The sequence below is a fragment of the Botryllus schlosseri genome, chromosome 6 (genome assembly GCF_051294905.1).
Source record: "Botryllus schlosseri isolate E-star chromosome 6, Bs_hap1, whole genome shotgun sequence".
Lineage (NCBI taxonomy): Eukaryota > Metazoa > Chordata > Ascidiacea > Stolidobranchia > Styelidae > Botryllus > Botryllus schlosseri.
In genome coordinates, this window is record NC_137241.1 from 7506807 (window position 1) to 7519420 (window position 12614).

General features: G+C 40.2%; 2 protein-coding genes across 2 annotated transcripts; both read right to left on the reverse strand.

The window, feature by feature from the left end:
* Positions 1 to 2045: 2045 nt before the first annotated feature.
* Positions 2046 to 4576, reverse strand: LOC145440469 (uncharacterized). Its single transcript, XM_080318081.1, has 3 exons — positions 4402 to 4576; positions 4256 to 4337; positions 2046 to 2556 (listed from the first exon to the last, which is right to left on the reverse strand). The coding sequence occupies exons 1-3, from the start codon at positions 4503 to 4505 to the stop codon at positions 2428 to 2430; spliced, it is 315 nt and encodes a 104-aa protein (XP_080174207.1). The 5' UTR covers positions 4506 to 4576; the 3' UTR covers positions 2046 to 2427.
* A 190-nt stretch (positions 4577 to 4766) lies between these two features.
* On the reverse strand, positions 4767 to 11317 carry LOC145440118 (poly(A) polymerase beta-like). The gene is made up of 7 exons (XM_080317708.1): positions 11120 to 11317; positions 8108 to 8299; positions 7996 to 8049; positions 7663 to 7768; positions 7342 to 7395; positions 5038 to 5176; positions 4767 to 4974 (listed from the first exon to the last, which is right to left on the reverse strand). The coding sequence occupies exons 1-7, from the start codon at positions 11315 to 11317 to the stop codon at positions 4767 to 4769; spliced, it is 951 nt and encodes a 316-aa protein (XP_080173834.1).
* Positions 11318 to 12614: the final 1297 nt, after the last annotated feature.

Genomic DNA, 12614 nt, shown 5'->3' on the forward strand with positions numbered 1-12614 from the left:
CAATGATCGGTCTCAAACAGAACCCATGATTTGCCAGAAGCCAGACAGCTAGGTAACATTCAATTCAGGAGAACGTCTACAAGCAATACGTATGACACACCTCACCATCATTACGTTCACACCCCGGGTACCCAACCAAGCAACGATCAAAATATCTTGCATATCTTACACGGCCGAAATATACCAACTTAGCATTGATGATCAGTACTGCATGCCCGTGATCCAATCGTGGTCAAACATACGATCATTTATGTTAGGCCTGCCATATTTTGGAATCCGGAAATGAGGGCACTTTTTACAAATCATATAAGTCAGATTACCGGACTAGAAAACAGCTGGTTTTGGAATTGTACTAGAATTCTTGCTTTGTTGAATAGAAGAAGGTCAACTTTTACCGACTCAACTCCCGATTTACCCACTTTTTACCTATGCTATGCGGTGGTGTTCCAGTAATCCAGTCCTCCTCCCGAATGACCCGTTCGAACGTCCCCATTGCAGATTTCGCGTGATTTTGTCCACTACCCTGGCATATGGTATGGCATTGTGATAACTTGTCATCGCAAAATTGATTTACCGTTTTTTCGGTATAGAGGTCGCAATTAGTAGTAGAGCCAGGGGTTCTCAAAGGGTGATAGTCATGGCCATTTTCCATATTTCAATACTTTGGCAGGTTTACCATAACCATGAAAATTATCCAACTTTCGATTTTTCAAATCGATTGCGTACCTCAGAAGATCGTTCACTGACATGTCTATGTTCATTGATCATATCTCAAATTGCAACTCAGACACACCCACTCCGATTGACATCTATTTGAAGACAATAAAGTCAATCTGAATATCATTAAAACATATGAATTCAAATCAACAAATCCGCTAACATTTCTCTGAGACTCTGATGACTCTGAGAATGTATACGGTACATGAATATTTATATAAATTGTGGACCTTGGAATCCATTTCCCGCTATTTGGTCCGATGATCATCACGCGATATCAATTTAACGTAAGCATCATTATAATTCCAAAATATATAGCTTGTCTCTAAGCGATGTTACGCCATGCCGGCCTCCAACACACATTGCAATGTCAATAACTCTGGTTATCCTTGATAAAATAATGGACACCTTGATGCTGCTAATGAAGCTATTGACTATGACCCTTACATCGGCGAGGAATCGGATATTTTATCCGCTAATGCAAAATCTCTAATAATTGTAGCGATTCTAAGATATATTATAATAGGAAAATACCTTTATTTTATGTAATTTTGTAAATTACATGTGCAATATTACTGCAAGCAGTGCGCTTCTACACCAATTTTACATGCCATGAGCTTCTGTTTTGATTCCCAAATATTCCTGTATATATTTAAGCTCCGTCTTCAATGCTCAGGCAACCTACATCGCCGACATATGGCACAAAGAATTTGGGAGAGAATTGATGCATCAGGGCTGTTTCAATGGATAATTTCATCTAAGATAATTAGAATATAGACGCCGGAAATTTTCCGAACATCAAAAATAGAATATTATCTCTGAGAGGTTTGGCAGCTGCGAAAGTAAGGAAAAAGTATTAAATATGGTATGGAAGAATGTCGCTATGGTATGGAGAATTATAAGTATGGTATGGAACTATTGACACTGGTATGGAGTATGGCAATTTCCCATTCCATACTATGCCGTACCATGCCCTGGTAACGGCCATAACATAGCGTTGTTAATTTTAATTCCTATATACAATGTCTAATTATTAAACAGAAGAAACTCTTGAAGTTGAATCGAAAATCTTTACCCCAAGCAAATATGGACACGGGTCAAGACCAGGCTTACCACCCAATAGTTTTCAAAATCAGTCATTCGCAACATCAGCTGAGTTTGTGTCAATGAGCTCGTGTACCATCTAAAAATAGTATATCGAATTTTCGAAATTTCATGTCGGTGACGTCATATTTGGTGAAACGATTGTTTATATATACAATGCTCTTTCTAGTTCTTTACTAGTTGCTGACGATTACCCCTGACAAGTGTTGGTAGAATATATTTTGGTTTATTTCAATATTATTATACTATTCAAATACTGTTATGTAGTGTCATAAATACAGAATTTATAATTGCTATTCTACAAATCTAAACTTATTGTGAACTTTGCTTGTTCAAATACAAACTATCAAAAAAACTTGACCTGCCAGAATGTGAAATAATTCAGTAGGATATGCACCACAAGCAAGAGAGAACCGCTGGATTGTATATCTGTGACATTTCGTGCTACTGTACAGTGCCCAGTCCATTCCAACCTCACTCAGTCTTTCGAACCTTCGGTGGGATCGGTAGGGTGGTGTCATCGCATTGACATGACGTCTCTACTGAACTAGAAGCAGACGGTTGTTCGCCTGCACAGCAAGCCGCTGTATTTGAAAGTATAGGCACTCAGAGATGCGAGTCTTCTCTTTTCATATCTTTAACCTGCTGTCGATCTGCGTACACTGCTTCGAGCTTCATGTCTCCCGTATAAAACCCAACGCGTCTGGCTTGCCCAACTGTCCTGGTCTTGAACGTCTGAAGAGGTATTGTGAATTTCTGTGTCTGACAATTTCATAGCGGTGTGACGACGCTTTCTATACTATGCATACAGGCTCATTTTCCGCGGTGTTGGGGTACCCGTAACCGCTTATTCGGAAATAATCTTATAATCGCTTACATGTGCGGTTGTATTTAAAACAAACGGTGTTTTAAAACACTTTGTTTAAAACATGTTTTAAACAGTGTTTTAAATAAAGGTATTTAAAAAAAACAGAATTGTGTTTTTTTTATGTTGTAAAGTTTTCTTATAATTGTGTAAATACTTTCCAAAAAAACATGTTGTATGAGCCTAAGGACAATTACCACCCGATATAGCCGACGTATATCGATATGGGATGGTTGGAACCCACAAAATAGTCAGTTCAACATTATTAGTACAGATATCTCGCCAAAGGAGCTATATTTACCCTATATTTTCAATTGTCAATGTCACTCCATTATGACATCAGAATTGAATATTGGTAACGCCATGGCTTAAAAAAAACAATAAAAAACATGTCTTAAATAAGGGCATTGTATTAAACATGTTTGTTTTAAATTTATTTTTGTTTTAAATTAAACCCTATACTTACATGGCAACAGCGATCCACTCAAATCGATCTCAAGCTAACCTATATGCGAATGCCACTTTAGGGTCTGGTTGACGTTTTAGCTTTTATGAGGAAGAAACAGTTAAGAAAGGGCTAAATTCTTGGACATCGCTGTCCCTGTACGGATACACGGAGTAAAGCGACGCCCATATAAGTTACCTGGTATATGAACGACGGATACGATAACTAAATAATTGCATATACCATATAAGGGTTCTATAAGCGTTAACCGGGGCAGGAAGCAGACAACAGATCTAAAAGTGCCAATATTATCCAAGAATGAATGTATCGTATGGAGTATATCAGCAAGTTTGTAATGACTCGAGTGTTGAATGTCGCAATTTGTCGTTGACTCGTCTCGATTCACGTCAATTTGCGTTTTGACTCGACTTGTACTCGAGTCATTGCGCATGATTCGACACATTCTATATTTCCTATTAAAGTTTAGTATATCAGGGCCAATAAGTGAAAAATACGCTCAGAAACTATTCTTATCTGTTTTAATAAACATGTTTAGAGTGAGAAAATGAAAAATTATGAATCTCAGACCTTCGATACCACCAAAGAGTTCACAGAAGTAGGTTGAAGTCGAACTCGAGCTGGACTCGGACTCGAGTCTTAACAATAGGGCTTGGAATAGACCCGTTGCTCCCTGACTTCGACTAGGACTTGACTAGGTGGTGAATTGAATATGACTCGAGTTGGCTCGAGTCAAAACTGTAAAAGTCAAATTGACTTGTGACTTGGAACATTGCGACTTTGGGTATAACCTTGATTATAATGTCAATTATTATGACATTGCATCTGCTTTTGTCTCTTACCAAGTAAGTCTAAAAATGGAACTACTTGTTTTCACCTCGCTGCTAGGTTTATTCACGCGAGTGCAGGGACACTATAGTTTTTGAAGATCGATTCAAAAGTAATTCTAAAATACACTGTACCCTGTACAGCCACCACGACATAAGACAATACTGTTATATCCCAGGTCATCAAAATAGAGTCTCAACTCAATGGTTATAACACGATCAACTACAGCATATATTGTCGATATAAATTGCGACGTTGACCCAAATTTATAGCCTTACGTCAATTGGTGATTTCAGATCATTCATGCGTAACGGTCGTAGAGTCACAAGTCCGACGAACCACCTCCGAACATACTTATCTCTGCAACAAAATTGTGACTTAAGTCTCCGTGACTTTTAATGTAGATCGAAAACATATAGCATACGTTTCGCTTACTGGCGAGGAATGTTCGGTATTTACCCGAATGGAACTTATACCATTACGAAACTCCAGCAAATCTACCAAATACCGTATCTTGCTCTGCACCATGCCAATCCTAAGAAGAAATTATTATGACTTTGTCGAGTAATCGGAAGTATAAAGTAATAAAGTTGCAGTAAACCATCTTCTAAAACGTCCACCGTCCGCAGCGCTGGCTGTAATGACCACGAAATGTCGGAATTCGTCGAAGAAAGTGAATTCCTTAAATAATTTCGACCAGCGTGCCTCGTTGTTGTGTTCCTCCAAAACATCTTTAAAGCCTTCGTTCAATTCCTGGCGATGTGGTGGTAAAAATCATTATAACCGATTCTATAACAGGTGGAAGCATGAACCAGCCTTCTTCATAATTTGTAGTGACGACCTGGTCACGTTGAATGTGGAATTGATGTGGGGATGAGCTGGATAGACAATAGGCATCACGTGGGCCTTGTCATTCGAATTACAGTTCGGATCCCAAGCCAGATTCGAATTTTCAGTCGACGGTGTAAGAAGCACCGGACATCGCCAGGACCAGTTCCTGTTACAAAGCAGAAACATTTCAATTTTTCTTATACAGTAAACAGAAAGTCATATACCATACCATTCGGAAAAGACCCGGAAAAACACTTTAATCAACACAGACGGCAGGGCGTGAGGATATAGCTGACAGATTTTGGCCACTAGTATTGCATACGACATGCCGCCCAGAAATCCTAGACAGTTGCTGTATATTCGTCGTCCTGCAATTGGAAAGGGACAAGCTTTCACAGATGTACGGTTTTGTAAATTTTGCAGTAGAATAACAATGATGTAATTTTGAATCTGTTGTAAGAGAATGCGGTTCCAATTTAGGTACAATAGATATTATTCATACACCCGGATTAATACTTGATTTGCACGCATCGTAATTCTACCGATAGACCATATATCACAAGGAAGGAAAAACTGCGGCTCGCAAGCCGCATTTGCGGCTCTTTCAGCCTCTGATTGCGGCTCTTTAATGATTGCACAATGCACATGCGTTTCCCCATTTTTCTATAGAGGTTTTTACCTGATGCATTCTATCACGTATTACCAATAGCGTATTGTTCTCACGTTATTGTTTCTTTCTTTATGGTTTACGTTACACTTCTAAAATTTAGGTGAAGGTCGCACTATAGAGATAGTCGCACTACACTACAGGGTTAGAACTTTGCAATCGAACTCTCGAATCGAGTTCACATAAACGTTTCACTCGTAATATTGGTTCATGGTCAATGGTCATCAATCAATGATAAATCATTATGTTCAACAATGAAATTGATAATTAATCACGGTGGCGCAGTTTGTGATTATTTCCGAGCTAACAATGGTGAATACGGCTGAATGGGCAAGAAAATGTCGTTGAGCGATAATTGCCAGAAAAGAAAGTATGAATAGGAAAATGAACTTTTAAACAAGAATGGAGGGAATAGTTTGCATTCAGTGACAGCAGAGTTAAGTCACTCTGCTTTATTTGTCAAGATTTCCTCGACAATTACAAAGCTGGTAACTTGAAACATCATTACGAAACCAAACACCAAAACTTTGCCACGAGTTACTCAATGAAGATAGTTTTGATTACCAATTACCGAGCTAAAATCTTTCTTAAATGCTCCGCACTTCTGTCCCCTGACGTCATATCAGCCTGATTTCAAATACCTTGCAGCCCAGGTGGAGACGCACCGCATGACCATCAGTGACCAGTGGTCACACAAAGCTCATATCCATAAATGACAGCACGTGATTGTTGGGGCGAGGCAAAATCGAGTACCTGAGTGATTCGATTCTGAATTACGTATTATTCTTCGAGTCGAGACGAGTTTACGAGTATCACTCATTATTACGTTACAATAGAATGTACTATGTGAAAGTTCAAATATGTACCTCTCATGCCACCACAAAGAACATGATGCCTGTTATCCATCACATTAAAGATACTTTGGTATTTTTTTCAGCCATACCGATTTCATTGCACTTGGTGACAATGTTATGGGATGATCATGACTTCGGAATGTGTTATTTCCAGTAACGTTTGTAGCTTTGGACTATGTCTCGTATGCTGCGACACGGACAATCAAGGTTTCAAGGCTTCCACAATGAAAATAGTATCAAAACTATAATTCTCGTTAGTAAATTAACTTCACTTGCGACGAGCGTATAATTTCAGTACTCGAAAAAATCGTCTTTTACTACTCGACTCGAATCATTAAAATTAATACTCGATTCAGATTGGAGTACTCGAATCATTGTGCCAAGCCCTCATGATTGTTATAAAAATACCACTCACTGATAAATACAGGGGCGGGCAACTTCTGCAATGTGGAAAAATGAAGTACTTGGCGGGCTGGATTCCTAAATCGATACGTTAAATGTGTATTTTTCCACCTAAAGGATAAAGGATTAATCGTAATTAATATAAACTTTTAAGTTTGAAGCATAGAGACCAAAACAGCATTCGATGAATTTATTAACGTAATGTAGACTACTTCAATAGCTGTTGTAGTCAATATGACATCTTTGGTCGCTCAAAGTTGTGAACAGGTTCTTTGAGCTCTGGTTGCATGTAGCACACAAAGCAAACAAAGAACTAAAGAATATAGTTATCAATCGCTACTATTTGTGTCCGAAAAAAAGAAAGAAGTGCCTACAGTCAAAATAATTTGACGTATAGTAAGCAAGTAGAGGAAAATTGCGACATACTGTGGCCGCGGTCTATATTATCATGCAAGACCGAGAACTGTCTGTAGGCCGCTTAAAACCCCATTCGCGGACGGTATGTGGCGCGCCTATGGTAAAATGCATTGTATACGAACGAGGGATGAGGGATTTGGATTTTTTCAAATTTAAGCTTTCTCGTGTTGACGAACTTACGCTTAAGACTTACTCTCGCACGCTAACGAGCACACGTGCACGCGTAAGTAGTGGGGATTGAGGTAGACTGTGGCAGCGGGTCACATTATCATGTACGACCGGGAACTGTGTGCGGGCCGCTCAAAATCACGTCGCGAGCGGTATGTTGCCCGCCCTTGGATAAATAGGTGAGTAGACGAGGCGTGCAGTCAAACAATATACAGGCGGAGCTTTGCATATGACACAGACCACACACTTTTTGCCCACACAAGTATCGCCCGAAGAGTGTTTCTGAAGTTATCCACTTCCGGAACAAGGTGCAGGATCTCTGCGTTTACGCGTCACCAGTTCAAACTTCGGACGCTCTCCTTGTCCAACCATTTGAGCAAATTGTCGTCTCTCAGTTGTAAAGTGTCGGGTATGGTGTCTTTCGACGGGAAGTCAGCAAACACGATATCAACCTAAAAGACGGAACATAGGCGGAAGGATTGTTGAACTGGTTGACTTCTTGACTATTCCAGGCTACATTGTAGAAAATTAACGAGGTATTGCATGAATATTCGAACAACAGTTCGAAGATAAGAAGCAATCCGTAATATAGGTCTTTACAAGTTGGCCTATTTTGAACCTACTATATGAGGCATATATAATATTTCATAATCCCGAACAAATTAAATTCATCGCTCACCTCAACATTATCAACAGTTGCTCTTATGACAGGAACAAAAGCATCTGGTGCAGCCTATTAGTCACAGAAAATTAGTCACTCCATTAAAGGGTAAAATTCAGAAAGCGCTCACGTTCGTATCTTTTACGCCTTCTTTTCCCCTGAGCATGCTGTAGAAAATGCTGAAAAACCTCTTCCTACTAACGGGTCGAGATCCGACGAACAAGACATCGATATCCAGCTGGTTGGTGGGCACCCCAAGCCCGTGCAATCCGGATGTTAGGATTTTGATATTACATTCTCCGGTGACTTGTTTAGTCGAGCTCTAAATTCATCAACGATTCATGTGAGCGTTATGCGGGGAGACCATTACTCGCTGAATGATGGCGCCGGTGTGAAATTAAACGACGAACCGCAGGTGGTTTGAACTTTTATAGAAGTGTCCTATCTTATATATGTGACGCCAGAAATGAACCACACTCTGACCAAACAGAGTGTGTATTTCTACCCGTGTACCACCCCTGATAGACGGGGCTGTTCAAAAATAATTTTTTTCCTGGATTCCAGACAATCACTGAATAAATTGTCAGGTTACCCTAAAAAACACTGCACTCCAAATTTGGCTCAATTCTAAGAAGTATAAGACTCCGCAGATCCAATTAAAAAGAATTCAGATTTTTCTGCCAACCCCATGAAATTGTTGAGCTGTCTTCAAAGACGATGCAAAACAAATTTGACTCAATTCCAACTAGTAAAAGCGGAGTTATTCCAGTTTTTCGCTGATAATTCTCAGATAATCCACCAATCAAGGATAATCCAATAATTTTCAACTAAAAACTCAAAAAACTACGCTTCTACTTGTTGAAATCGATTCAAATTTGTTTTGCATCGTCTTTGAAAACAGCTCAACAATTTCATGGGGTTGGAAGAAAAATATGAATGTCTTTAAAATTTTCTCCAATAAATTAAAAATTTTAATTGGATCTGCGGAGTCCTATACTTGTTAGAATTGAACCAAATTTGGTGTGCAGCGTTTTTAGGGTAACCTGACAGCTTAATCAGTGAATGGCTGGAATCCGGAAAAAAAGTTATTTTTGAACAGACCTAATATACACCCATCATGACACATAAAACCAGAGCCTACCTCAGACTTATACCGCCGTATAAATCGGGTATAACACTTTAATCCAATCTATGCATGCACGTAGGAACGTAGGACGGTATGCACGCATGCAGTACCGTAATATTACTTCGACAGTTCCCCCTCCCCCCCCAAAAAATGACATTGGGCCCCCATATGGTGGTAACCGGTGTGTCGTGGGAAGTTTGGGGTGCGGCACTTATGCTCCTTCACGTATAGGGACGTTTGAACGATGAGTTAGGTTCTGTACTTCGTTTCGTGTACCATCCTTTTCGGCCTTTTGGGTGTCAATACACATTCCTTTCGCTAAGAATGCATAGACTATACTGGGAGTCTCAAACTCAAAAGTAGGGATGGTCCCATGCTCTAGCTTGGATGACGCCGCGGGTCACGGTATTCCTACACACAAATAAGCGTCACCCCAACCTTCCATGATGGTCGCGACCATATGCAAAGAGTTTATTATTATTATATTCTTTATCCACAGTGAAACTGGTGAATACACACATAATCCGGGGAGCAACCTGCCCCAAAAGAAAATTGCGAGATGAAAGTAATGCATGAATTGAAGAGGTCAGACTACAAAATTGCGGTAGATGAATAATTGGTGCGGGTTGCAGAGGTAAAGATGATTGAAAATGAAGAATCGAAATTACAAAATTTATGCCGTGATTTTCGACTATACAAGTGTAATTTAGTCCAGTGGTGGATTCAAGGTCTTCCGCGATCTTGGTAGGTTTAACTGGAATTATTTTTATTCTGGTTTTATGGAAGGGCCAAATGTGAACTCTGATGCAATTCATTCTGAATATGTATGACGTCAAAATAATCGTCAACGATTTTACTCGTCTGTATAGTTACCATAACCCCATCGGCGCTCACAAAAGGCACGAAATCAGTAATGCACACTGCACAGCAGTGTTGAGATCAAGTCACTACCTTCGAGTCACGAGCCATTTCGAGTCATTGCGCATTTTGCCTCACGTCAAGTCAAGTCACTCGATTTTTTAAGGTGAATCGAGTCAAGTCGAGTGAAGTCAAGTCAAGTCACGAGTCAAGTCACAATTCAAGTCCAGTTGCCTGTTCGAAGTATGAGGCATGATTCCGTCATTGCATTTTGCTAGCTGTCTTGAATACAGATTATGGTCATTGGTGATGAACCTATCAACGAATATAGAGTAAAATATGTACGCAAGAAGGCGTTGTATCGGCACGTATACGTAGAACTGCTAAACTACGTAAGTAATTGCATAGCCTGACAAAATAGAGAAAGAAGAAACGAATTGATAAGATGCAATACATTACCTATTTACAAATTGATATGATACAATTAGAGCCTGCGCCAATGGTTAAGTTCAATTTCGATAAAACAAGAGGTTTTGTTAAGATAAGAACATAGAACAGAAATAGACAAAATTTGCTATTAATTTACTTTACTATACTAGTTTACGACAAGTCGACAACGTAAGCTGTAAGCTTCGATCACTTTGTTTGCGGTCAAATTATTTGGGAGAGAGCAATGGAGGCTCAGAAAACCGCACGATCATTGAATTAATTGGTCGCTCCCACGGCTTACATTAGCGTTTCGAGAACAATCCGAACATATACAAGATACAGTGATTTTTATCGACACCGATTACTTGATGACTTGAAATTGACTCGTGAATTTTGCTCCGAGTCACGAGTCTATCCACATTTCTGATACGTCGAGTCAAGTCAAGTCAGGTTATTTTAGCAAAGTGACTCGAGTCAAGTCAACTCATACGAAAAAAGTGACTCGAGTCATCCCAACACTGCGGCACAGTTTTCACACTTCTAATTTTGCGGGGATGTACCATCCTGAGACTGAGGTGATACACTTTTCTGCAAAGTTTATGTACGAATATTCCGAAAAAGTCGCATAGCGGCATAAGCACACATTCATCAAATTTTTAAAATTCACATTCAAAATCAGGAAGTTCCTGTAGTAATTTATATTCACTGAAAAGTTCATGAATGAAGTACCGTTGCTGAGGATGTTTTCTTCACGAATTTTTTCGCCAGCTGGTCCAATTTTTGCAGAACCGCTTTCTTCGATTTTTTCGTCTCCTCCGAGTCGAAACCACCTATTAAACGCACTTTTTCAATAAGTTTATCGGACAGCTCCACATCCTCCGGTGTAGGTTTTTCGAAACTGATCGGTTGAAATCCGCTATATGCCATTCTATTGTTAAATGTAAGTCTTCTCCTATTTTAAAGTACCTTCTTGCATGAAAACAACGATAAAAAGTAAAAGTTAGACTCAACGAGACTTGACTTAACTCGAGTTAACTGCAAAATTCGCGTGACTTGCCTTTACTCGAGTCAAATTGGGCAATTACTCGATATGACTTGTGAATCATGAATTGACTTGTGAATGAAGGTATAGTGACTTGATCCCAACACTTCTTTAGGCTATACATACGGACAAAAGTTCCCGTATTGAACTCTATACCGTTTGTATCCAACTCGTATATGGACCTGAGACAAGCGGGCACTTATGCCCGAGCTTTCTCCTCCTTCCCGGCTCAGCAAGAGCCCGTAATATATTCCTATTATCGGACTCACCAAAATGTCTACTCGGTAATACTCTTAAGTGGCTGGCGTTAATACTTATGGTAATGAAGTTGCTGCTCGAATTCAAAACCGCAGCCACGAAAATAACCCGAGACATAGTATTTACCGCTGGGAGATGACCATAATAAAGTAGAATAGAATGCACTGATAGCCGCCGGGTTGGTAGGCTAATCGAAAGCTCAGTAAATAAAATGGTCATATTTTCGTCAATTTGCATTTTGAAGTCTGGCCACACCGAGCCATCTTGACAAAGTATGACGGCCCGGTCACATGTATCATAACAAGTTGTTAGACACACTGATGCAAGGCAATGCTCTGGTCTTTTTATTTCTATCATAAGAATCATGCACATCACGTGCGCATCATACTTGAGAACATGCGACAGAATGTGCATGTACAATGTACGTACATTGTACAGAAAGCCTTGCCTCGCTGGTACCAACACCTATATCCGTCTGAGCCCACAATATTCACAATTTCCGTTAAGTAGTTTGTGCACACGAATCGAACAATATGAAAAGTGCTCGAACAAGAAACTTTGTCCGGACGAGGTTATGGATTGTGTCGAATCGTGAGTAGTTATATAGATCGCTCGTGACCTGCCATTGTGGCTTATGGGCGGGGTGGCGAGCGGCTGGAAAACCGGGGGTGGCGAGCGGCTCTTATTTCTTATGGCGGGGGTGGCGAGCGGCTATTGCGTCTTATGGCGGGGGTGGCAAGCGGCTCTTATATCTTATGGCGGGGGTCGCAAGCGGCTGGGAAACCCGGGGTGGCAAGCGGCTCTTTTGTCTTATGGCGGGGGTGACAAGCGGCTATTGTGTCTTGTGGTCGCACGGTAACCCTTTTCAGCATAGGGATCGGTCGCACGCGGCTTCGTTGTTGGCATGTCGTACTTTCGGGTATA